General features: G+C 36.2%; 1 protein-coding gene across 3 annotated transcripts in view; it reads right to left on the minus strand.

Annotated features, from left to right (window-relative positions):
• AGBL4 (AGBL carboxypeptidase 4) overlaps positions 1–27,418 on the minus strand; it is a 1,242,012-nt gene that overhangs the window by 1,088,383 nt on the left and 126,211 nt on the right. For all 3 annotated transcript variants that reach the window (XM_037021907.2, XM_073233900.1, XM_037021908.2), the window contains one exon: positions 17,644–17,766. In XM_037021907.2, coding sequence (XP_036877802.2) covers positions 17,644–17,766 — 123 coding nt within the window. The remainder of the gene's footprint in view (positions 1–17,643; positions 17,767–27,418) is intronic.

Raw genomic sequence — 27,418 nt, forward strand, 5'->3', positions numbered from 1 at the left:
AAAAAAAGCAGAATAAACAAGTCCAAAGTTAGTAGAAGGAAAGAAGTAACAAAGAGCAGAAAATAAACAAAATAAAGAATAGAAAAACAATTGAAAAGAAATAAATGAAACTAAGATATGTTTTTTAAAAAATTGGCAAACCTTTAGCTAGACTAAGAAAATAGATTCCAATAAATAATATCAGAAATGAAAGAGGAAACATTACAACTGTGAAATGCCACAAAAATTTTTAAAAATTATAGAAGACTACCATAAATTACATAACAAATGGAAAACCTAGGCAAAAAGGGATAAGTTCCCAGAAAAGTACAACCCACCAAGACTGCATTGTGAAGACATAAAAAATCTGAACAGACCTATAACTAACATAGGGGTTGAATCACTAATAAAAACCCTCCAAACAAAGAAAATCAGACCAGATGGTATCCCTGGTGAATTATACTTAACACTTAAATAAGAATTAATGTTAATCCTTCTCAAACTCTTCCAAAAAACTGAAGAGAAGGGAACATTTCAAAACTCATTGTGCAAGACCAGCATTAAGCTGATACAGGCTATCTTTGCCAATTAACTTTGCCAGGCAAAAACTCTACAAGAAAACTACAAGCCAATATCACTGATGAATACTTGATGCAAAAATCCTCAACAAAATGCTAACAAACTTAATCCAACAGCAAAGTAAAAGGATTACACATCACAACCAAGTGGGAATTATCCCTGGGATGCAAGGATGGTTCAACATGTGAAAATCAATTAATGTGATAAACCACATTGACAGAATAAAGGGTAAAAATCACATAATTGTTTCAACAGATGCAGAAAAAGCATTTGACAATATTCAACATCCTTTCATGATAAAAATGCTCAACAAACTAGGGGTAGAAAGGAAGTATTTCAACATAATAAAGGCCCTATATGAAAAGATCTGTGAAAGACTGAAAGCTTTTCCTTTAAGATCAGGAACAAAGCAAGGTACCTCGCTTGTCACATCTGTTCAACATAGTAATGAAAGTCCTACCCAGAGCAAATTAGAAAAGAAAAAAAATGAAAAACATTTCAGTTGAAAAGGAAAAAGTAAAACTTTCCCTGTTTCCAGACAACATAATCATATATATAGAAAATCCTAAAGCCTCAATTTAAAAAAGCTGTTAGAACTACTAATTCAGTAAATTTGCAGGATATAACATCAACATGGAGAAATCAGGTGTATTTCTATGTACTAACAATGAACGATCTGAAAAGGAAATCAGAAAACAATCCCATTTGCAATAACACCAAAAAGAATAAACTGAAATGAAAGACTTGTATATCAAAAACTGGAAAATATTGATTAAAGAAATTAAAGAAGACACAAATTAAAAGATGTACCACATTAATGAATTGGAAGACAATATAGTTAAAATATCCATATTCTCAAAGAAATCTACAGATTTAATGTGACCCCTATCAAAATTCTAATGATCTGAACATTCCAAAATTCATATGGCACCACAAAAGATTACAAATAGGCAAATCAATCTTGAGAAAGAACAATGTATATTTGAAATATGGCACCATATTTCTGATCTCCAAATATGTCATAGAGCTACAAAAATCAAAACAGTAGGGTACCAGCATAAAGACAGCTGTACAGACCAATGGAATGCAATAGAGAGCCTAGAAATAAACACACACATACATAGTCAACAGATCTTCATCAAGGCACCAAGATATACAATGGAGAATGGATAGTTTTGTCAACAGATGGTGTTAGGTAAACTGGGTATTTGAGTACACCCATGCAAAGGAATGAAATTGGATGCTTATTTTACACCATACACAAAAATAAACTCAAAGTGGAATAAAGACTTAAAGGTAAGACTAAAACTGTAAAATTCTAAGATGAAGGAAAGATAAGGAAAAACTTCATGATATTGGTTTTTGCAATGATTTCATTGATGTGATGCCAAAACCACAGGCAACAAAAGCAAAAATAAAAAAGAGAAACTATAACAAACTTCAATATTTCCATAGCAGAGGAAACCAACATAATTGAAGAAAACATTTTCAAGCCATATATCTGATGAGGAATTAATCTTCAAAATAGATGATGAACTCCAAAACCTCAATAGTAAAAAATCTCATAACCCAATTTTAGAATGGGCTAAGGACTAGAATAGATATTTCTCCAAAGACAATATATAAAAGCCAACAGGTATATTGAAAAAAGGCTCACTGGCACTAATCATCAGGGAAATGCAAGTCAAAACCACAAGATATCACCTCACAGCTATCATAATGGCTATTATCAAAAAAAAAAAGGACAAGTGTTGGTGAGCATATGGTAAAACAGGAACCCTGAGACACTGTTGGTAGGAATGCAAAATGGTGCAGCCATTGTGGAAAACAGTATGAAATTCCTCCAAAAATTAAAAATAAAACTACCATATATAGATTCAATAATAAAACTTCTGGGTATTCATCCAAAGGAACTGAAATAAGGATCTCAAAGAGATTATTAGCACTACTATATTCATTGTAGCATTAGTCATAACAGCCAAGATATAGAAACAACCTAAATATCCACAGACTGATGAATGGATACATAAAATGTGGTATATATAGGCATATCTAGGAGATAGTGCATAATCAGTTCTAGAACACTGCAATAGGCAATTATCACAATAAAGTGAGTCAAATGAACTTTTTGATTTCCCAGTGCAGATAGAAGTTAGATTCACACTACACTGAAGTCTATTAAATGTGCAATAGTATTAGGTCTAAAAAGAGTTCATACTTCAATTTAAAAATTCATTATCCTTACAAAATTCTAGCAATTACCTGACCTTTCAGCAAGTCATAATCACTGATCACAGATCACCAAAACAAATATAGTAATAAATGAAAAAAATCTGAAATATTGTGAGAATTAAAAGATGTGACACAGAAACATGAAGTGAACAATGCTTTTGGAAAAATGACACTGATAGACTTGCCCCATGCATGGTTTCCACAAACCTTCAATTTATTAAAAAAACATAACATCTGTGAAGCACAATAAAATGACATATGCCTGTAAATGCACTGGAATATTATTTAGACTTTAAAAAGAAGGAAATTCTGCAAGATGAAAAAACAAGGATGAGCCCTAAGGATATTTTGCTAAATGAAATAAGTCAGTCCTAAAAAGACAAATATTGTATGATTTCACATACATAAGGTATCTAAAATAGTCAAATTCATAGAATAAAAATATGAAAGAGTGATTTCCAGGGGCTGGCTGAGAGGAGGGACAAATGAGGAATAACTAATCAATGGAAATAAAGTTTCAGTTAAGCAAAATGAGTAAGTTCATTGTACCTATAGTCACAAAATTGTACACCTAAAAATTTGATAAAAGGCTAGATCTCATATTAAGTATTCTTACCATAGTAAAATTAAATTTGCAGAAAAAAGAGTCAATGTTGCTATGGGCAACCATAGTAGAAAAGACACTGCAGAATCTATGACAGGCAGATCCCTGCAGTTCTAGAGCAAGGGATGCCTTTTCCAGCATAAAACTGCCATTTGGAAATCAGCTCTTGCCAAAATCCTGATCTTTAACTAAATACTGAGCATCTCATCGTGAGATATCAAGTAAGTATGTGACTTAAGAGACAAGTGACTCTGACTCCTATGTCACTTACCTCTGTTACACCAATGCCTCTCCCTCAGCTCACAAATATGGCTTCATGGGAAGCCTCCTGAGACCAACTGCCCAAAAGAAAAAAACTCAGGATTGATTAATAGATGGTGCCTTGATATGTTGGGATAGGTTAAAAAAAAAAAACACTAGTTCCTGCTTTATAGCCACACACAGTCTTCTCTAAAGGACTGTGAGGATAGCAACATCTTCCAGTGGACAGAACCTAGAGTACACTTACTCTTCTTCACATGGAAGATGAAGTAGTATGAGGTAAGAATGTATTCATGGACTCTTGGGTAATTGCAAATGGCTTGGTCAGTTGGTTGGCAGGAGACTAGTAAGAAGACTGAAAGACTAGAGTCATGGAGTTAAGAGGCTGAGACATGTAAAATGGGGCTTTGGAAATGGATAAAAAGTATTCAGAACTTTAGTTATGAAATCTTAACCCAAATAAGGTATGCTGAAGATTGTCCATGCTCATTAGACACCTACCACAGAGGAAGCATGGAAAAAGGAGATAGATGGGATAATTTAACCAGTATAAAACAGTTAACTTCACATAAAAAAAACAGGCATGTTGACAGAGATAAAGAGCTGTTCATGAGTCCTACAGCATGGGCTCCCTCTAATCAAGGCTAATATTCCTACAGTGACTGCAATACCTATTTGTGAACACATTCTTTTTATTATTACTATTATTATTAAAGTATCATTGATAAAAAATCATATGAAGGTTTCACATGAACAATATTGTGATTTCAACATTCACAAATATTATGAAGTCCACACTACCCCATCCCTTGCAGTCACTATCTATCAGGGTAGTAAGATACTATAGAGTCATTACTTATCTTCTCTGTATTATAGTGCCTTCCCAGTGACCAACTTATATTGTGATTGCTAATTATACTTTCCATTAATCCCCTTCTTCCTCCCTCCAAATTTACCTTCTCCAAGCCCTTCCCTTCGGAAAGTGCTAGTACCTTTTTGGAGTCTATGAGTCTACTTCTGTTCTGTTCCTTCAGTCTTGTTTTGTTACTACACTCCACAAAAAAAATGAAATCATTTGGTATTTGTCTTATTCGGCCTGGCTTATTTCACTGAGCATTAATACCCTATAGACAAATTGTAGAATTTGTTTTTTTCTTATGGCTGAATAAAATTCCATTGTGCATATGTACCACCTCTTCTTTATCCATTCATCTATTGATGGATGCTTAGGTTGCTTCCATATATTCCCTATTTTTAGTAGTACTGCAATAAACAGGGGTGCATATATCTTTTTGAATATGGGAACTTGTTTTCTTTGGGTAAATTCCTAGAAGTAGAATTACTAGGTCAAATGGCATTTCTATTTTTAGTTTTCTGAGGAACCTCCAGTTTGCTTTCAACAATGGTTGAACTAATTTATATTCCCACCAGCAGTGTAAGACGGTTCCCCTTTCTCCACATTCTCACCAGCATTCATTGTTTCTTGTCTGTTGTATGTTGTCCATCCTAACTAGTGTGAGGTGATATTTCACTGAGGTCTGATTTTTCAGTTCCCTGATGATTAGTGATGTGGAGCATCTTCTCATGTGCCTGCTGTCCATTCAAATTTCTTCTTTGGAGAAGTGTCTGCTCAGATCCTCTGCCCATTTTTCAATTGGGTTATTTGTTTTTTGGGTGTTCAGGCATGTGAGTACTTTATATATTTTGAATGTTAACCCTTATTGGATAAGTGATTTATGAATACATTCTCCCACAATGTATGATGCCTTTTTGTCCTTTGCTGTACATCTTTTTAGTTTTAAGTCCCATTTGGTCATATCTGGTTTTGTTTCCCTTAACTGAGGAGATATGATCAGGAAAACGTTGGTCATGTTTATATTCAAAAGATTTTTGCCTGTGCTTTTTTTCTATTACTTTCACACTTTCATGAATTACATTTGGATCTTTGAACCATATCCAGTTTACTTTTGAATGTGGAGTTAGACAATAATCCAGTTACATTCTCTTACATGAAGCTGTCCACTTTGCCAACACACCAGTTGCTGAAGAGGCTTACTTTTCCCTATTTTATATCCATATGGTTCCTTAATTGAATATTAAATTTGACCATATATGCTTGGGTTTATATCTCGGTGTTTATTCTGTTCCATTGATCTATGGGTCTGTTCTTGTGCCAGTACCAAATTGTTCTGATCGCTTTGGCTTTGAAGTAGAGCTTGAAGTAAGGGAGCATATCCTCCCAACTTTGCTCTTCCTTCTCAGGATTGCTTTAGCTATTTGGGGTCTTTTGTGGTTCCACATGAATTTTATAACTCTTTGTTCTAGTTAGTAGAAGAATACTGTTGGTATTTTGAATAGGGATTGCACTGAATCTGTAGATTGCTTTAGACAGGATAGCCATTTTGACAATATTAATTCTTCCTATCAATGAGCATGGAATGTACTTCCATTTATTGGTATCTTTAATTTTTCTCATGAGTGTCTTGTAGTTTTCACTAAAATGCCCTTTAGCATTATGCCCTCAACCTACATCGAGGATGTTACAAAATACACCTCTATGAAACATATTATTGTAAATACCATAGGGATATTGTTGAAGATGTTGTTCATGTTTCAGTGTCTGCATTAGGAAACCCAATTGGAATACTTCATATCAGATTTCAATACTTGCTTTACTCTTATCTTTTTCTGTTGTTTTTTTTTCTGTTGGCACTGGCTGCCAGAGAACTCACAGCTAAATTTGTTATCTACCTATAGCAAATTTAGAGAACCTCATTAGCATGCATTTCATGTGCTCATCTCGCTGAATTTTCTTTTGCTATTTACCTTTACTGAGATTTTTTCATGTATCTATATTTAAAATACTATTATTATTTTTATATATGTTGGTAAAAAAGGGTTTCAATTTTAAACAATGAGATACATTTTTCTTTTACTAAGATGTAAGGTAGACATCATTATCCATTAAAAGAAGAAAATGTGGTTCAGTTTTTAAGGTCAGAATTTGAACTACAGCCTGATTCCAGAGGAAATCAGTCTTATGCAAGTCTTATTCACTACTAGCACAGATCCAACTGATAAAAGCAATAAATGAAATGGCACTAAATGCATTCCAATCAATAACTACCTTAAATGTAAATAGAATGAATGTACCAGTCAAAAAACACAGGGTGGGAGAAAGAGGGGGAGGCGGAGCCAAGATGGTGGCATGAGTAGGACAGTGGGAATCTCCTCCCAAAAATATATATATTTTTGAAAATACAACAAATACAACTAATCCTAAAAGAGAGACCAGAAGACACAGGACAACAGCCAGACTACATCCACACCTGCGAGAACCCAGCGCCTGGTGAAAGGGGTAAGATACAAGCCCCGGCCCGGCAGGACCCGAGTGCCCCTCACCCCAGCTCCCGGCGGGAGGAGAGGAGTCGGAGCAGGGAGGGAGAGGGATCCCAGGACTGCTAATCACCCAGCCCTAGCCATCCGCACCAGAGCACAGACACAGTGCATGCATGGAGTGCTGGAAACTGGGGAAACAGGACAGCAAGACCTGTGAGCAGGTCCCGAAGCTGGCACTCCTATGACAAAGAAAAGTGAGTGCCAGTTGAAAGTCTTAAAGAGACAGGGATGCAACAGCTGGATGGAAGCATCCTGGGTCACAGTCCAGCAGCTGGAAATTCCAGGGAACTCTGGGTGCAATAACTGCCTGGGCAACAGCTCTGAGACCCCTCATGGAGGTAAACAGCCAAACAGCCCCCCGTCCATTAGCCCTCTGGGACCCCGCCATAGCAGAGTGGCAGCCTGAGGCTGGCCATGCCCACAGCAAGGGAGCTTCCTCTATACCAGCCCGGCAGGATACAGAGACCCAGAATACACACAATTGCCCAACACAAGCCACTAGGGGTCGCAGTTGTCCCAGTAAAGAAAGGCCAGGAGCAAGTGGAAAGCCCTAGCTCTCCCAGCTGACAGAAAGCCAATAGCTCACGACTATTGTCCTGAGCCAATAGCACCTATCAACATGAAAAGGCAAAAAAATTTGATCCAGACACGACTAGCCCAGACAGCTTCGACATCTGCTACATCTTCCCCTGAAAAGGAACCCGGGGAGATAGATTTAACCAGTCTTCCTGAAAAAGAATTCAAAACAAAAGTCATAACCATGCTGATGGACTTGCAGAGAAATATGCAAGAACTAAGGAGGGAGAATACAGAAATAAAACAAGCTCTGGAAGGACTTCAAAACAGAATGGACAAGATGCAAGAGACCATTAATGGACTAGAAAACAGAGAACAGGAATGCAGAGAAGCTGATGCAGAGAGAGGTAGAAGGATCTCCAGGAGTGAAAGAATTTTAAGAGAACTGAGTGACCAATCGAAACAGAACAATATCTGCATTATAGGGGTACCAGAAGAAGAAGAGAGGGAAAAAGGGATAGAAAGTGTCTTTGAAGAACTAATTGCTGGAGACTTCCCCAAACTAGGGGAGGAAATGGCCTCTCAGACCACAGTGGTACACAGAACTCCCATGACAAGGGATCCAATGATGGCAACACCAAGACACATAATAATTAAAATGGCAAAGATCAAACACAAGGACAAAGTATTAAAGGCAGCCAGAGAGAAAAAAAAGGTCACCTACAAAGGAAAACCCATCAGACTATTGTCAGACTTCTCAACAGAAACCCTACAGGCCAGAAGAGAATGGCATGATATACTTAATGCAATGAAACAGAAGGGCCTTGAACCAAGATTACTGTATCCAGCACGATTATCATTTAAATATGAAGGAGGGATTAAACAATTCCCAGACAAGTAAAAGTTGAGGGAATTTGCCTCCCACAAACCACCTCTACAGGGCATCTTACAGGGACTGCTCTAGATGGGAGCACTCCTAAAAAGAGCACAGAACAAAACACCCAACATATGAAGAAGGGAGGAGGAGGAATAAGAAGGGAGAGAAATAAAGAATCCTCAGACTGTGTTTATTATAACTCAATAAGCGAGTTAAGTTAGACAGTAAGATAGTAAAGAAGCTAACCTTGAACCTTTGGTAACCACAAACTTAAAGCCTGCAATGGCAATAAGTTCATACCTCTCAATAATCACCCTAAATGTAAACGGACTGAATGCACCAATCAAAAGACACAGAGTAATAGAATGGATAAAAAAGCAAGATCCATCCATATGCTGCTTACAAGAGACTCACCTCAAACCCAAAGACATGAACAGACTTAAAGTCAAGGGAGGGAAAAAGATATTTCATGCAAACAACAGAGAGAAGAAAGCAGGTGTTGCAATACTAGTATCAGACAAAATAGACTTCAAAATAAAGAAGTAACAAGAGATAAAGAAGGACATTACATAATGATACAGAGTTCAGTCCAACAAGAGGATATAACCATTATAAACATATATGCACCTAATACAGGAGCAGCAATATATGTGAAACAAATGCTAACATAATTAAAGGAGGAAATAGAATGCAATGCATTCATTTTGGGAAACTTTAGCACACCACTCACTCCAAAGGACAGATCCACCAGACAGAAAATAAGTAAGGACACAGAGGCACTGAACAACACACTAGAACAGATGGACCTAATAGACATCTACAGAACTCAACATCCAAAAGCAACAGGATATACATTCTTCTCAAGTGCACATGGAACATTCTCCAGAATAGACCACATACTAGGCCACAAAAAGAGACTCAGTAAATTCCAAAAGATTGAAATCCTAGCAATCAACTTTTCAGACCACAAAGGAATAAAACTAGAAATAAACTATACAAAGAAAGCAAAAACGCTCACAAACACATGGAGGCTTAACAACACGCTCTTAAATAATCAATGCATCAATGACCAAATCAAAATGGAGATCCAGCAATATATGGAAACAAACGACAACAACAACACAAAGCCCCAACTACTGTGGGACACAGCAAAAGCAGTCTTAAGAGGAAAGTATATAGCAATCCAGGCATATTTAAAGAAGGAAGAACAATCCCAAATGAATGGTCTAATGTCACAATTATCGAAATTGGAAAAAGAACAGAAGAGGCCAAAGGTCAGCAGAACGAGGGACATAATAAAGATCAGAGAAGAAATAAATAAAATTGAGAAGAATAAAACAATAGCAAAAATCAATGAAACCAAGAGCTGGTTCTTCAAGAAAAGAAACAAAATAGATAAGCCTCTAGCCAGAATTATTAAGAGGAAAAGAGAGTCAAAACAAATCAACAGAATCAGAAACGAGAAAGGAAATATCACGACGGACCCCACAGACATACAAAGAATTATTAGAGAGTACTATGAAAACCAATATGCTAACAAGCTGGGAAACCTAGGAGAAATGGAAAACTTCCTAGAAAAATACAACCTTCCAAGACTGACCCAGAAAGAAACAGAAAATCTAAACAGACCAATTACCAGCAACGAAATTGAAGCAGTAATCAAAAAACTACCCAAGAAAAAAATTGCCGGGCCAGATGGATTTACCTCGGAATTTTATCAGACATACAGAGAAAACACCCATTCTCCTTAAAGTTTTCCAAAAAATAGAAGAGGAGGGAATACTCCCAAACTCATTCTATGAAGTCAACATCACCCTAACAACAAAACCAGGCAAAGACCCCACCAAAAAAGAAAACTACAGACCAATATCCCTGATGAATGCAGATGCAAAAATACTCAACAAAATATTAGCAAACTGAATTCAAAAATACATCAAAAGGATCATACACCATGACCAAGTGGGATTCATCCCAGGGATGCAAGGATGGTACAACATTCGAAAATCCATCAACATCATACACCACATCAACAAAAAGAAAGACAAAACCGGCATGATCATCTCCATAGATGCTTGAAAAGCATTCGATAAAATTCAACATCCATTCATGATAAAAAGTCTCAGCAAAATGGGTATAGAGGGCAAGTACCTCAACATAATAAAGGCCATATATGATAAACCCACAGCCAAAATCATACTGAACAGCGAGAAGCTGAAAGCTTTTCCTCTGTGATCAGGAACAAGACAGGGATGCCCACTATCCCCACTGTTATTCAACATAGTACTGGAGGTCCTAGCCACAGCAATTAGACAAAACAAAGAAATACAAGGAATCCAGATTGGTAAAGAAGAAGTTAAACTGTCACTATTTGCAGATGACATGATATTGTACATAAAAAACCCTAAAGAATCCACTCCGAAACTACTAGAGCTAATATCGGAATTCAGCAAAGTGGCAGGATACAAAATTAACACACAGAAATCTGTGACTTTCCTATACACTAACAATAAACTAATAGAAAGAGAAATCAGGAAGACAATTCCATTCACAATAGCATCAAAAAGAATAAAATACCTAGGAATAAACCTAACCAAGGAAGCGAAAGACCTATACCCTGAAAACTATAAGACACTCTTAAGAGAAATTAAAGAGGTCACTAACAAATGGAAACTCATCCCATGCTCTTGGCTAGGAAGAATTAATATCATCAAAATGGCCATCCTGCCCAAAGCAATATACAGATTCGATGCAATCCCTATCAAATTACCAACAGCTTCCTTGAACTGGAAGAAATAGTTCAAAAATTCATATGGAAACACCAAATACCCTGAATAGCTAAAGCTATCCTGAGAAGAAAGAATAAAGTGGGGGGTATCTCACTCCCCAACTTCAAGCTCTACTACAAAGCCACAGTAATCAAGACAATTTGCTACTGGCACAAGAACAGAGCCACAGACCAATGGAACAGAATAGAGACTCCAAACATTAACTAATATTCAATAAAGGGGCCATGGACACACAATGGGGAAATGACAGTCTCTTCAACAGACGGTGCTGGCAAAACTGGACAGCTACATGTAAGAGAATGAAACTGGATCACTGTCTAACCCCATACACAAAAGTAAATTTGAAATGAATCAAAGACTTGAATGTAAGTCATGAAACCATAAATCTCTTAGAAAAAAACATAGGCAAAAATCTCTTAGACATAAACATGAGTGACCTCTTCTTGAACATATCTCCCTGGACAAGGGAAACAAATGCAAAAATGAACAAATGGGACTATATCAAGCTGAAAAGCTTCTGTACAGCAAAGGACACCATCAATAGAACAAAAAGGTATCCTACAGTATGGGAGAATATATTCAAAAATGACAGATCTGATAAAGGGTTGACATTCAAAATATGTAAAGAGCTCACGCACCTCAACAAACAAAAAACAAATAATCTAATTAAAAAATATGCAGAGGAGCTGAACAGACAGTTCTCCAAAGAAGAAATTCAGGTGGCCAACAGACACATTAAAAGATGCTCCACATCGCTTGTCATCAGAGAAATGCAAATTAAAACCACAGTGAGATATCATCTCACACCAGTAAGGATGGCTACCATCCAAAAGACAAACAACAACAAATGTTGGCGAGGTTGTGGAGAAAGGGGAACCCTCCTACACTGCTGGTGGGAATGTAAATTAGTTCAACCATTGTGGAAAGCAGTATGGAGGTTCCTCAAAATGCTCAAAATAGAAATACCTTTTGACCCGGAATTCCACTTCTAGGAATTTACCCTAAGAATGCAGCACTCCACTTTGAAAAAGACAGATGCACCCCTATGTTTATCACTGCACTATTTACAATAGCCAAGATATGGAAGCAACCTAAATGTCCATCAGTAGATGAATGGATATAGAAGATATGGTACATATACACAATGGAATATTACTCAGCCATAAGAAAAAAACAAATCCTACCATTCGCAACAACATGGATGGAGCTAGAGGATATTATACTCAGTGAAATAAGCCAGGCAGAGAAAGACAAGTACCAAATGATTTCACTCATCTGTGGAGTATAAGAACAAAAGAAAACTGAAGGAACGAAACAGCAGCAGAAGCACCGAACCCAAGAATGGACTCATAGTTACCAAAGGGAAAGGGACTTGGGAGGACGGGTGGAAAGGGAGGGATAAGGGTGGGAAGAAAAGAAAGGGGGCACTACGATTAGCATGTATAGTGTTGGGGGGCATGGGGAGGGCTGTGCAACACCGGGAAGACAAGTAGTGATTTTACAGCATCTTACTATATTGAAGAACAGTGACTGTGAACTTGGTGACAAGTAGTGATTTTATAGCATCTTACTATGGACAGTGACTGTGAATGGAGATGTGGGGGGGACTTGGTGAAGGGGGGAGCCTAGTAAACATAATGTCCTTCATGTAATTGTAGATTAATGATACCAAAATAAAATAAATTAAAAAAATAGGGTGGGAGAATGGATAAAGAAAAAAGACCCATATATATGCTGCCTACAGGAACTCATTTAGGCCTAAACACATACAGAGACTGAAAGTGGAGGAAATGGAAAAAGACATTTCATGCAAATAATAGGGAGAAAAAAAACAGGAATAGCAGTACATATATCAAACAAAATATACTTCAAAACAAAGAAAGTAACAAGAGACAAAGAAGGATATTACATAATGATAAAGGAGTCAGTCCAACAAGAGGATATAAAAATTATAAATATCTATGGATCCAACATAGGAGCACCTAAATTTGTAAAAGCAAACATTAACAGACTAAAAGGAAAAATAGACAGCAATTCAATCATATTAGAGGATTTTACTGCCCAACATACATCAATGGACAGAACATCCAGACAGAAAGTAAATAAGGAAACAGAGGTGTTGAATAACACATTAGATGAGATGGACTTAACACATATATACAGAACATTCCACCCAAAAGCAGCAGGATACACATTTTTTCCAAGTGTACATGGAATACTCTCCAGAAGAGATCACATGTTAGGACACAAAAAAGAGCCTCAATAAATTCAAAAGAATTGAAATTGTATCAAGCATCTTTCCAGATCATAATATGAAACTAGAAATCAATTATGTGATGAATACCAAAAAAAAAAAGGAGTCTAAATAGCATGCTTCTACATAATCAATGGCTCAGTGAACAAATCTAAGAGGAAATCAAACAATAGATGGAGACATGAAAACAGAAATACAACAGTTCAAAATAGGTGGGATGCAGTAACAGCAGTTCAAAGATGGAAATGCATAGCAATATAAGCCTACTTTAAGAAACAAGAAAAATCTAAACTCATAACTAATGGAATTACAAAAAGAAGAGCAAATAAAACCCAAAGTTAGCAGAAGAGACATAATAATGATCAGAGCAGACAAAAATAGAGAATAAGAAGAAACTAGAAAAAAAATCAATGAAATCAATGTCTAATTCTTTAAGAAGATAAACAAAATAGACAAATCCCAAGCTAGGCTTATCAAGAAAAAAAGGAACAGGACATGCAAAAAATAAAAAAATCAGAACCAAAAATGCAGAAGTTACAACTGACACCATGGAGATACAAAGATTTATTAGAGAATTTTATGAAAAATGATATGTCAATAAATGAGACAACCTAGAAGAAATGGAAAAATTCCTAGAAACATACAGTCTACTAAGACTGACAAGGAAGAAACAAAGTCTGAACAAATTATGAGAAACAAAATTGAATTGACAATTACAGAACTCCAAACAAACAAAAGTCAGAGCCAGATGGCTTCCTAGCTTAATTCTAGCAAACATTTAAGAAGAGCTAACATCCATCCTTCTTAAAGCACTCCAAAATACAGAAGATGAGGGACTACTTCCAAACTCATTCTATGAGGCTAGCATCACTCTAATACCTAAATCCGACAAAGAACATACAAAAAAAATTATAGATGAATATCCTTGATGGACATAGATGCAAAAATGCTGAACAAAATATTAGCAAACCAAATTCAAAAATACATCAAAAGAATCAGCCATTGTGACCAAGTGGGATTTATCCCCAGTATGCAAGGATGGTACAATGTTTGTAAATCAAGCATTGCAATATAGCACATTAATGAAAGGAAGGCTACAACCATATGATCATCTCCATAGATGCTGAAAAAGCATGTGACAAAATTCAATATCCATTTATGATTAAAACTCTCAACAATATGGGTGTAGACACAACGTACCTCAACATAATAATGGCCATATACAACAAACCCACAGCTAGTGCCCACTTTCACCATTTTTATTCAACATACTACTGGAAATCCTAGCCATGACAATCAGACAAGAAAAAAGAAAAAGAAAAAAGGCATCCAAATTACTAAGGAAGAAGTAAAATTGTCACTGTTTGCAGTTGACATGATGCTATATATAGAAAAACCTAATGACTACACCAGAAAACTATTAGAACCACTAGCTGGATTAAGCCAAGTTGCCGGATACAAAATCAATAATATACAGAAATCTGTAGCATTCATATATGCTAACAATGAACTAGCAGAAAGATAAATCAGGAAACCAATTTCATGTACAATTGCATCAGAAAGAATAAAATACCTAGCAATAAACCTAACCAAAGAGGTGAAATACCTGTACTCTGAAAACTATAAGATATTCATGAAAGTAACTGAAGAAGACACAAATAAATGAAATCTATACCATTTCATGCATAGGAAAAAATAATATTGCCAAAATGGCTATCCTACCCAAAGCAATTTAGAAATATAAAGCAATCCCTATCAAAATACCAACACCATTTTTCAATGAACTAAATCAAATAATCCTAAAATTTAAATGGAACCACAAAAGACTCTTAATACCCAAAGCAATCTTGAGAAACAAGAACAAGGCTGGGGGTGTCATGCTCCCTGACATCAAGCTATACTGCAAAGCTACAGTATTCAAAACAGTATGGCACTCTAATACCTAAATCCGACAAAGAACATACAAAAAAAATTATAGATGAATATCCTTGATGGACATAGATGCAAAAATGAAAGAAAACAACAGAGAGCCCAGAAATGAAATCACACATATATGATAAATTAATATATGACAGAGGAGCCATGAGCACACAATGAGGAAAAGGTAGTCTCTTCAACAACTGGTGGACAGCTACATGCAAGAGAATGAAACTAAATTACTGTCTAACTCTATACACAAAAGTAAACTTGAAATGGATTAAATACCTAAATATAAATCACAAAACCATAAAACTCTTAGAACAGAGGCAAAAATCTCTTGAACATAAACATGAGTAATTTTTTTCTGGACATGTCTCCCCAAGCAAGGGAAATAAAAAGAAAATTAAAGTGTGGGTCTACATCAAATTAAAAAGCTTCCACACACCATCAACAAAACAAAAAGGCAACCTACATTATGGGAGAATATTTTTGTATATGATATATCTCATAAAGAGTTAACATTCAAAATATATAAAGAAGACATGTATCTCAACACCAAAAAACAAATAATCTGATTAAAAAATAGCCGGAGGACCTAAACAGATACTTTTCCAAAGAAGACATACAGATAGCTAACAAGCACCTGAAAAGATGCTCCACATTACTAATCAAAAGGGAAATGCAAATCAAAACTACAATGAGATACCACCTTACACTTCACTTATATGTGAAATCTAAAAACAAAACAAAACAGAATGAACAAAATAGCAGTAGAATCATAGACACTGAGAAGCGATTGGTAGTTACCATGATGGAGGGGTTAGGGTGGGTGAGTGAAGTAGATGAAGGGGTCAAAGAGACACAAAATCTCAATCATAATACAAATTAGTCAAAGTACAACATAGAGAATATAGTCAATAGTTCTATAACATCTTTCTATGTTGACAAATATTAACTATACTAGTTGTGAGGATGTAATGTGTATAACTGCTGAGTCACTATGTTGCATACTTTAAGCCAATATCATATTGTATATCACCTATACTTCAAGAAAAAATATCAAAAAATAATAGTACTTAAGATTAAATTAAGTAATAAAATGATGAACTTAGGCCAATATGACTGGCATCCCTATAAAAAAAGAATATTTAGAGAAAGACATGGAAACAAAAAACATGGCATGTGAAGATGAAAGCAGAGATCAGGATGATGCTTCTACAAACTAGGAGAAACGTGGAATGGATTCTTCCTCAAAGCCCTTAGAAGGAACGAACCCTGCCAACACTTTGATCTCATACTTCCATCCTCTAGAACCATGGGACAATAAATTTCCACTGTTTAAGCCACTCAGTTTTTGGTTCTTTGTTAGGGCAACCCTCACAAACTAAAACAACATGGAATAAACAAAGAACACAACTTTGCATATAGAAGTTTTCAATTGTTGGTATAAACAACCAATGTTCTTATGGTTCAGAGAACTGTCATAATAACTGACACTGACATGTCCCTTCAAGCATAGACATACACACACACACACACACACACACACATATGCATGCACATTATTCCAAACCAAAAGTAATTAATCATTATTTATAAAATAAAATTATGTTTATCTTTCTCATTACTTTCAACATATTCTGAGTACCTACTATGTGCCATTCAGAGTATGAGGCCCCCAGCATAAAGAAGTTAACAAGATCCAACCTCTACTGGATGGGAATTTATAATCAACTCCAGATCTCCCCTCCAGAATACCCACAGAATTTGTTGACTGTGATGCAGTATTACTTTTGCTGTTTTGTTCATGTTCAATTGTTTCTGTTCTCTGATTATTTCTTTACAGGGAAGAATCCTCTCACAAAGACTACATTCTGTGAGCATGCCATACAGAGCTAGGTACATAGTATACATTCAATGTATAATGATTTACACTATAGTCAAATATGAAAGGAATAATATCTTGAAAAGTATTTAATAAAATATAAGGAACTATAGAAATATTCATTAGCATTACCATTAAAATTCTAATCATTTATAGCCACAAAAATGTAGCATTTAATTATTTAGTATTCCCAAGTTAACCTTCAAAATGTATTTTTCCCTGGTAACTTATTCCATTATGATGAAATAGTAAATGGGATGAATCACAGTTAATGCTCAGGTGGAACTGGATTCTTAAAAAACCTAATCTTCACCAGACAAGCTCAAAAGCAAAGGTCTTTAATATACTCACCACTTTCAAAGCAAGCATCAAAGATAAGATGTCCTTTCTTGGGCTGTCCACAGTATCCAGCTGGAAGCACCATATATTTGCTCATATTCCCTCCGATGGCATCATCATTTCCCATATCATTGCCTATTTTTTAAAAGATTTGCTCATGTTAAACAGAAAGGAAAAGTAATACAAGTCCAATAATACTTTTATCATTAATTTTTTCCTTCTCCTGTCAGTGCTTATTCAGACAGTTAAGAAATTAACTACATATTCTTGCAGGGTAGAGAGTTGACACATTTCTATATACTAATTTTCTATGACTGAAAGCAATCAGCTTAATCCCTTTAGCCTCAGTTTCTCTCATCCATAAAAAAGGAATGGTAAAACCCACCTTTCAAAATTTTGTTATGAAAAGTTTCCAATATGGCTACTGAAATCAAAAAGATATTCATTTAACTGCATCAAATATTTAATAAGTGATAATATATGTTACTTGTCACAAAAATTTTGTCAATTATTTAATTTGAATAAAGCAATAGTTCTTTAACATTAACCTTTCTAATGTTCCATCATCACAAATACCACTGAGAACCACTGAATTAGCATAGAATTTACATTTCCTAAGAGGAACTTTGAGCTTTGGAAGTTTCACTTCCACCTAGAAAGTTGGAAAGATCATCACCTCCACCTTAACAAGAAATATCCCAATAAAGAACAAAGTTATAACTTTTAAAAATTCATCAGAAAACTGAGATTACAGGGCAACCAATAATCTGATATCCAAGGAAAGTCAGGCCCCACCAAAAAAAAATGTGAAGCAAGCATCGACTCCTCTTTGGCCAAGCACAGAAGAAAGAAGTTCTGGGTGCCATACAAGTGAATAAAAAGAATTAAACTATATATTTTTTAATTATTAAAGGTCAAATGTCAGAATCGAGAGAGTAGAACCCCTGATAGTCATAAGAACAAAGGGAATGCAAACCCACCAGCAGTCTTCTATATAGGCCTCCATTGGGTGTTTAGGAGAAAGAACAGAAGCAGGGCAGAAGACTAGAAAATACCTTTCTTTGTGATGCAGACCTGGAGAATGGGTGTGCCCTCTTTTATAGACAAGGCATAAAAAACCCACCAATACTTTGGGCAAGGGAAATAAAATAAAAAATGAACAAATGGGACTACATCATGCTCAAAAGCTTCTGTACAGCAAAGGACACCATCAGCAGAACAAAAAGGCATCCTACAGTATGGAATAAAATATTTGTAAATGACATATCTGACAAGGGGTTAACATTCAAAATATATAAAGAACTCACATGCCTCAAAACCCAAAAAGCAAATAACCCTATTAAAAAGTAGGCAGAGGATATGAACAGACACTTCTGCAAAGAAGAAATTCAGATGGCCAACAGGCACTTTGAAAAAATGCTCCACATCACTAATTATCAGGGAAATGCAAATAAAAACCACAATGAGATATCACCTCACACTGGTTAGGATGGTCAGCATAGAAAAGACTAGGAACAATAAATGCTAGTGAGGATGCAGAGAAAGGAGAACCCTCCTACACTGCTGGTGGGAATGTAAACTAATTCAACCATTGTGGAAAGCAATATGGGGGTTCCTCAAAAAACTCAAAATAGAAATACTATTTGACCTGGGAACTCCACTCCTAGGAACTTACCCAAAGAAAACAGCTTCTCAGATTCAAAAAGACATATGCACCCCTATGTTTATCACAGCACTATTTACAATAGCCAAGATATGGGAGCAACCTAAGTGTCCATCAGTAGATGAATGTATAAAGAAGATGTGGTACATATACACAATGGAATACTATTCAGCCATAAGAAAGAAACAAATCCTACCATTTGCAACAACATGGATGGAGCTGGAGGACATTATGCTCAGTGAAATAAGTCAGGCAGAGAAGGACAAATACCAAATGATTTCTCTCATTTGTGGAGTGTAACAACAAAGCAAAACTGAAGGAACAAAATAGCAATAGACTCACAAACTCCAAGAAGGGACTAGTGTTTACCAAAGGGGAGGGGTGGGGGAGAGTGGGTAGGGAGGAAGGGAGAAGGGGATTGTGGAGTATCAGAATTGGTGCACATGGTGTGTATGGGGTCACGGGGAAGACAGTGTAGCTCAGAGAAAACAAATAGGGACTCTGTGGTGTCTTACTACATTGATGGACAGTGACATTGCAATGGGGTATGGGAGGGACTTGATAATAAGAGTAAATGTAATAACCACATTGTTTTTCTTGTGAAACCTTCATAATAGTGATTTCAATGATACCTTAATAAAAAAAATAGCTGATAACAGAATAGATGGGGGAAAAAAACAAAAACACCAATATGGTTTTCCCTTTTAGAAAAAAAGGTCTTAAGCCACTAGGGGAGGAAAAGCAAACCTTGTAATCCCAGTGCACAAGTGAAACCCACTGCAGAAGGAAGAGTATAAAAGAAAAAAATCCTCTATCTCTGAGAGAGGAGCAGAAAACTGTCTTACAAAGGACCCATCAAAGGTTCAAGGCAGAGTTGAAAGAGGAAGGAGAGGTGGGATCACCGAAAAAACTTAATTCCAAGACCAGAGCATATAGGCCCTGCCTAAGTCTGACGCTAGAGCAGAACAACAGAAATACTCCTGCTCCCTCAAAGTCAAGAAAGCCAGCACTGAATGATGAACTATCACAATCTATGTCTAGAGTAGGTACAAAAAGCATGCAAATGAACTCCTTCTTGGTAGAAGCAGAGGACAAAAGTTTAATATGGAGCAGAACATTGAGGAAAAACCCCTAAGCACCCTAGATCTTTCTCTCAGAAATAAAGTGACAGAAGAATTTGAAGCCTGTGGGAAACTGAATGTAACCACAGCAACAATGACACTAAGCCTAGCTTAACTCCTGACTTGATTGACATAAACTATCACACAAACAACCTAGGAGAAGTGTATCCATTTCCAGTGACAAACAGTATTTATATCATTCTCTACTGTTCTAATAGATAGCCAGTATGCAATAAAAAATTATGGGAAATATAAAAACTCAAAAAATAAAATAACCTACTGTCTAGGGAGAAAGCAATAAACAGAATTACATCCAGAAATGACAACATATTGGAGTTATAGACAATGAATTTCTCACATTCTCTCTGATGGCATCATCATTTCCCATATCACTGCCCATTTTTTTTAATTTGCTTATGCTAAGCAGAAAACAAAATGTATTTAGTAATAGAAGTCTAATAAAAATATTATTACCATTAATTTTCCCCCTTCTCCTGTCATTTAATGCTTATTCAGGCAGAGATAAAGATAAAATAACCAAGTTTAGTATGTTAAAGCTTCTGGTGGAAATTTTAGAACCAGTGAAGATATCCTTCAAAAACTAAGGTAATAATAAAGGTGTTTTTAGAAAAACAAAGCTGGGAGAATTCATTACAAGCAATGTGATATAACAAGAAATGCTAAAATTCTTCAGGCAGAAGGAAAATGATACCAGACATAAGATCCACACAAAGAAATTAAGGACTCCAGAAATAATATCGATGAAGGTAAAAATAAATGTTCTTATTCGTAATACTCAAAAGATAAATTACTGCCTGAAGAAAAATAGTGGCAATGTATTGTGGGTTCATCCCACATGTAAAAACTTAAAAATTATTAGAATGATAAATATTGTTATGTACACTTTACCACAATAAAAAACACCCTAAAACATGAAATAAAAGCAAAGTGTTAAAGTGGACAGATCAAAAAACATATACAGGAGACTATCTGTGTATACTTATGGTAGGTAAGGTCTTCTTACATAAGATATAAAAATCACATATCATGAAAAAAAGTTATAACCTGTGTTTCATCAAATTAAAAATCTCTGCTCTTTGAAAGGTGTCATTAATTTTTTTTAAGTTAAGCCATAGAGAAAATACTTGCAAAACACATATCTGACAAAGGACTGTATGTAGAACACATAAGATTTTGTCAGACATTTCCCCAAAGATATATGGATGTCAAATAAGTTCAAGAAAAGCCGGTAGACCTCAATGACAGAGAAATGCAAGTTGAAATCACAATAAGATTACTACACACCTATTAAAAGGCTAAAATCAAACAAACTAACCAAACTAAGGGTTGATAATGATGCAAAGCAATTGAAACTTTCATGCATTATTATAGAAATGTAAAATGGTAAAGCCAGTTTGAAAAATAATTTGGTACTATGTTATAAAATTAAATATACTCTTTATACCCCTGAAATTCCACTCAGGGTTTATCCAAAAGATGTGAAAACAGATGTTCATGCAAAAACTAGCACATGAATGTTTATAGCACTTTTGTTCATAATCACCCCAGAACTAGAAATAATCCAAATAGCTTCAACCAATGAATGTTTAAATAGTGGTACATCCATATGATAGAATACTAATCAGCAATAAAAAGGAAATAAAAGTCAGTGGTTGCTGGACACTGTAGGTAAGGAGAGTGGTTGACTCAAATGTCATCAAAAATTTTAATTCTTCTTTGACCCTTAACTATCCCAGCAAAGTTACATGTACCTTCCTCTAATCTTCCAGAGGAATGTGTATGCATGCATGTACGTTTGGAGGGGGATGTCTGCAACAGCGACTTGAAAACTTTTCCAGAAAATTCCGAGGTCCTCACCAGGGTAGTGGATGGGAAGGAAGCTGCTAATACAACTACAAGCACTAAGAGTAACGAGTAATTGACCCACACCTTCACCATGTACAACTAGAAAACTGGACAAATATGTATGAAACAACTCTTTTCAGTCTTGGACAAACAGTGTCAAACTGATGCCTGAAATAAATGAGGTGAGCCTGATACAGTCCTGGCTTTTAGATTAGTGAAACTTTCTAGAAGATGGTACAGGCAGAGGGTTCCCAATCACAACAGGGTGATTTCCTAAACTGAGAAGAAGTAAATAAATTTGGAGAGGCTGAAGAAGCTTAAACTTGAAGGTCAGACTATTGAAGAAGAGCCAGAGCATGAAAGATCTTCAAAAGGTCTAAAGACTTTGGCTGAATGCTAAGTCATGTATGGTGAAAATTCGTGAAACCAGGCAAAGAATGACCAGGAGGTTGCAGACTAAACAATTTCCAAAATACACAAGTCTGGGAAATATTCAAGTTGAAACCAACTGGAGTGAAAAATCATGTTGAAAACTCAAGGCCTTGGAATGCTGGATTAAAGATGGCAGCATGAGAGGAGAGACAGAGGCTTCTTCCTACAACCACATATAATATGAAAATATAATTAATACAACTGATCCTGAAAGAGCAACAATAAGAGGACTGCAACAGACTGCATACACCTGGAGAAAAGAGCAGACCTCACAGAGCAGGGTAACGTACCAAAGCTGTGTGGCCTGGCAGGACCCAAGCCCTTAACTCACCCCAGCTCACCAGTGAGAGGAAGAGAAACAAAGCTGGGAGGGAGTGAAGGCCTGGGACTGCTGAACACCTAACTCCGGAAATGTGCTCTCGGAGCACAAACCTACATTTCAAGGCGCTTTCATGATACTCTCGTAACTAGGGGACAGGAAAGCTAAAACAGGCAGAATTCCTGGAGACACTGAGATTCCAGCCACTTGTGGAAAGCAGGGATCCATATCCAGCTGCACTGGGATGAAAAAAAGGTGGGAAGTCTGAGAGACTTCCTAACAAGGAAGCCCTTAGCAAGAGGGCTGCTAAAGGTGCAGGGATTGTACAGAGCTTACTGCTCAGGAGAAAAGACAAGTAGACAAAATTTTCTGGGTGTACTCGGCCCAGCAGGTTGGGAGCTTTCACGATCTTCAGGTGCCCCAGCTCTCTGGCTGGCTACATGGCTCCAAGGACTCCTCCGTGAGATGCAGCCTACTGACTGGTTCTCCTGGCCAGCCCCACATGGCTCTCAAACCGGCAAACCCTACCCTGGGGTTATACCAGCCAGAAGAAAGATCTGTCTACAGAAACTACAAACACAAAACATAGAAGCTTATACCTATGTGCTTGGCCCACTGGTTCAGGCAGTGGAGACAGGCATAGCAGTCAGGAAGCAGGAAACAGCTCTTTCCTCCCACCAAGCACCAATACCACTCCCCTGTGACCCATGACATTGCTTCAGGGGCTGAGCAGCTCCAGAGACTAGAGCTTATGGACACTAGAGGGCACCATATACAAATATGAAATGCCAAAGGAACCTGGTACAGAGTAGAATTAATGTAACCCCTGAGAAAGATGAAATGGACCTCATGACTCTTCCTGAAAGGGAGTTCAAAATAAAAATTATTAACATGCAAATGGAGGAACAGAAAGATATTCAAGAACTCAGGAATGAATTCCAGTCGGAGATCCAATCATTGAAGAGCACAATGGAAGGTATTAAAAGCAGATTGGATATGGTGGAGGAGACGATAGATGAAATAGAAACTAGAGAAGAGGAATACAAAGAAGCTGAGGCACAGAGATAAAAAAGAATCTCTAAGAATGAAAGAATATTGAGAGAACTGTGTGACCAATCCAAATGGAACAATATTCGCAATACACGGGTACCAGAAGAAGAAGAAGAGAGAGAAAGGGATAGAAAGTGTCTTTGAGGAGGTAATTGCTGAAAAGTTCCCCAATCTGGGGAAGGAGATAGACTTTTAGACTGGACATGCACAGATCTCCCAACACAAGGGATCCAAGGAAGATAATACCAAGACATATACTAATTAAAATGGCAAAGATCAAGGATAAGGACAGACTATTAAAAGCAGCCAGAGAGAGAAATAATATCACATACAAAGGAAAGTCCATCAGGCTAACATCAGACTTCTCAGAAGAAACCTTATAGGCCAGAAGAGAGTGGCATGATGTATTTAATGCCATGAAGCAGAAGGGCCTGGAACCAAGATTACTTTATCCAGCAAGATTATCACTTAAATTTGAAGGAGGGATTAAACAATTTCCAGATTAGCAAAAGCTGAGAGAATGTACCTCCCACAAACCACACAAACCATCTCTACAGTCAATTTTGGAGGGACTGCTATAGATGGAAGTGTTCCTAAGATTTAATAGCTGTCACCAGAGGTAATAAAACCACAGTAAAGAAAGTACAACAGCTAATTACAAAGCAAATGCAAAATTAAATTAACTATCCCCAAAGTCAATCAAGGGATAGACAAAGAGTACAGAATATAACTAATATATAAAGAATGGAGGAGGGAGAGAAAGAAGGAGAAAAAGAAAAGAATCTTTAGATTGTGTTTTTAATAGCATATTAAGTGAGTTAAGTTAGACTCTTAGACAGTAAGGAAGTTAATCTTGAACCTTTGGTAACCACGAATCTAAAGCCTGCAATGGTAATAAGTACATACCTATTGATAATTACCATAAATGTAAGTGGACTGAATGCACCAATCAAAAGACATAGAGTCACTGAATAGATAAAAAAGCAAGACTCATCTATATGCTGCCTACAAGAGACTCGCTTTAAACCCAAAGACATACACAGACTAAAAGTGAAGGGATGGAAAAAGATATTTCATGCAACTAGTAGAAAAAAACAGGAGTTGTGGTACTTGTGTCATACAAAATAGACTTCAAAACAAAGAAAGTAACAAGACACAAAGAAAAACATTACATATCAATAAAGGGGTCAATCCAACAAGAAGATATAACCACTGTAAATATCTATGCTTCCAAAACAAGAGCACCCACATTTGTGAAACAAACACTAACTAAACTAAAAGGGGAAATACAATGCAATGCATTCATTCTAGGAGACTTCAACACTCCACTCACTCTGAAGGACAGATTAACCAGACAGAAGATAAGTAAGGAGACAGAGGCACTGAACAACACATTAGAACAGATGGACCTAACAGACATCTACAGAACTCTACACCCAAAAGAAGCAGAATACACACTCTTCTCAAGTACACATGAAACATTTTTAAGAATAGATCATATGCTAGGCCACAAAAAGAGCCTCAGTAAATTTTAAAAGCATGAAATTGCACCAACTAGTTTCTCAGACCACAAAGGTATGAAACTAGAAATAAATTAGGCAAAGAAAATGAAAAATCCCACAAATACATGGAGGCTTCACAACATGCACCTAAATAACCAATGGATAAATGACCAAATAAAAACAGAGATAAAGCAATATATGGAGACAAATAACAACAATAATTCAACAGCACAAAACCTGTGGGACACAGCCAAGGCTGTGCTAAAAGGAATGTATATTGTAATACAGACCTACCTCAGGAAAGAAGAGCAATCCCACATAAGCAGTCTAAACTCACAATTAATGAAACTAGGAAAAGAACAAATGAGGCTGAAAGTCAGTAGAAGGAGGGACATAATAAAGAGTAGAGCAGAAATAAATAAAATCAAGAAAAATAAAACAATAGAAAGAATCAATGAAAGCAAGAGCTGGTTATTCAAGAAAATAAACAAAATAGATAAACCCTTAGTCAGACTTATCAAGAAAAAAGAGTCTACACACATAAAAGGAATCAGAAATGAGAAAGGAAAAATCACTATGGACACCACAGAAATACAAAGAATTATTAGAGAATACTATGAAAAATTATATGCTAACAAACTGGATAACCTAGAAGAAATGGACAACTTTCTAGAAAAATACAACCTTCTAAGGCTGACCAAGGAAGAAACAGAAAGTCGGAACAGACCAATTACCAGCAACAAAACTGAACTGGTAATTAGAAAACTACCTAACAACAAAACACCTGGACCAGATGGTTTCATCACTGAATTTTATCAAACATTTAGAGAAAACCTAATACCCATTCTCCTTTAAGTTTTCCAAAAAATAGAAGAGGAGAGAATACTTCCAAACTCATTCTATGAGGCCAGAATCACTCTAATACCAAAACCAGGCAAAGACACCACAGAAAAAGAAAATTACAGACCAATATCCCTGAAGAACATAGATGCAAAAATACTCAATGAAATATTAGCAAATTGAATTCAAAAATACATCAAAAAGATCATTCATTATGATCAAGTGGGATTTATTCCAGGGATGCAAGGATGGCACAACATTCGAAAATCCATCAACATCATCCACTACATCAACAAAAAGGACAAAAACTACATGATCATCTCCATAGATGCTGAAAAAGCATTCAACAAAATTCAACATCCATTCATGATAAAAACTCTTAACAAAATGGGTATAGAGGGCAAGTACCTCAACATAATAAAGACCATATATGACAAACCCACAGCCAACATTATACTTAACAGCAAGAAGCTGAAAGCTTTTCCTTTAAGATTGGGAACAAGACAAGGATGCCCACTTTCCCCACTTCTATTAAACATAGTACTGGAGGTCCTAGCCACAGCAATCAGACAACACAAAGAAATAAAAGGCATCCAGATTGGCAAGGAAGAAGTCAAACTGTCCTTGTTTGCAGATAACATGATATTGTACATAAAAAACCCTGAAGAATCCACTCCAAAACTGTTAGATCTAATATCTGAATTCAGCAAAGTTTCAGGATACAAAACTAATACACAGAAATCTGTGGCATTCCTATACACTAACAATGAACTAGCAGAGAGAAAAATCAGGAAAACAATTCCATTCACAATTGCACCAAAAAAAATAAAATACCAAGGAATAAACCTAACTAAGGAAGTGAAAGATCCATACCCTGAAAACTACAAGACACTCATGAGAAATGAAAGAAGATACCAATAAATCAAAACACATCCTATGTTCATGGATAGGAAGAATTAATATTATCAAAATAGCCATCCTGCCTAAAGCAGTC

Source organism: Manis javanica, chromosome 4 (genome assembly GCF_040802235.1).
Source record: "Manis javanica isolate MJ-LG chromosome 4, MJ_LKY, whole genome shotgun sequence".
NCBI classification, from domain to species: Eukaryota; Metazoa; Chordata; class Mammalia; order Pholidota; family Manidae; genus Manis; species Manis javanica.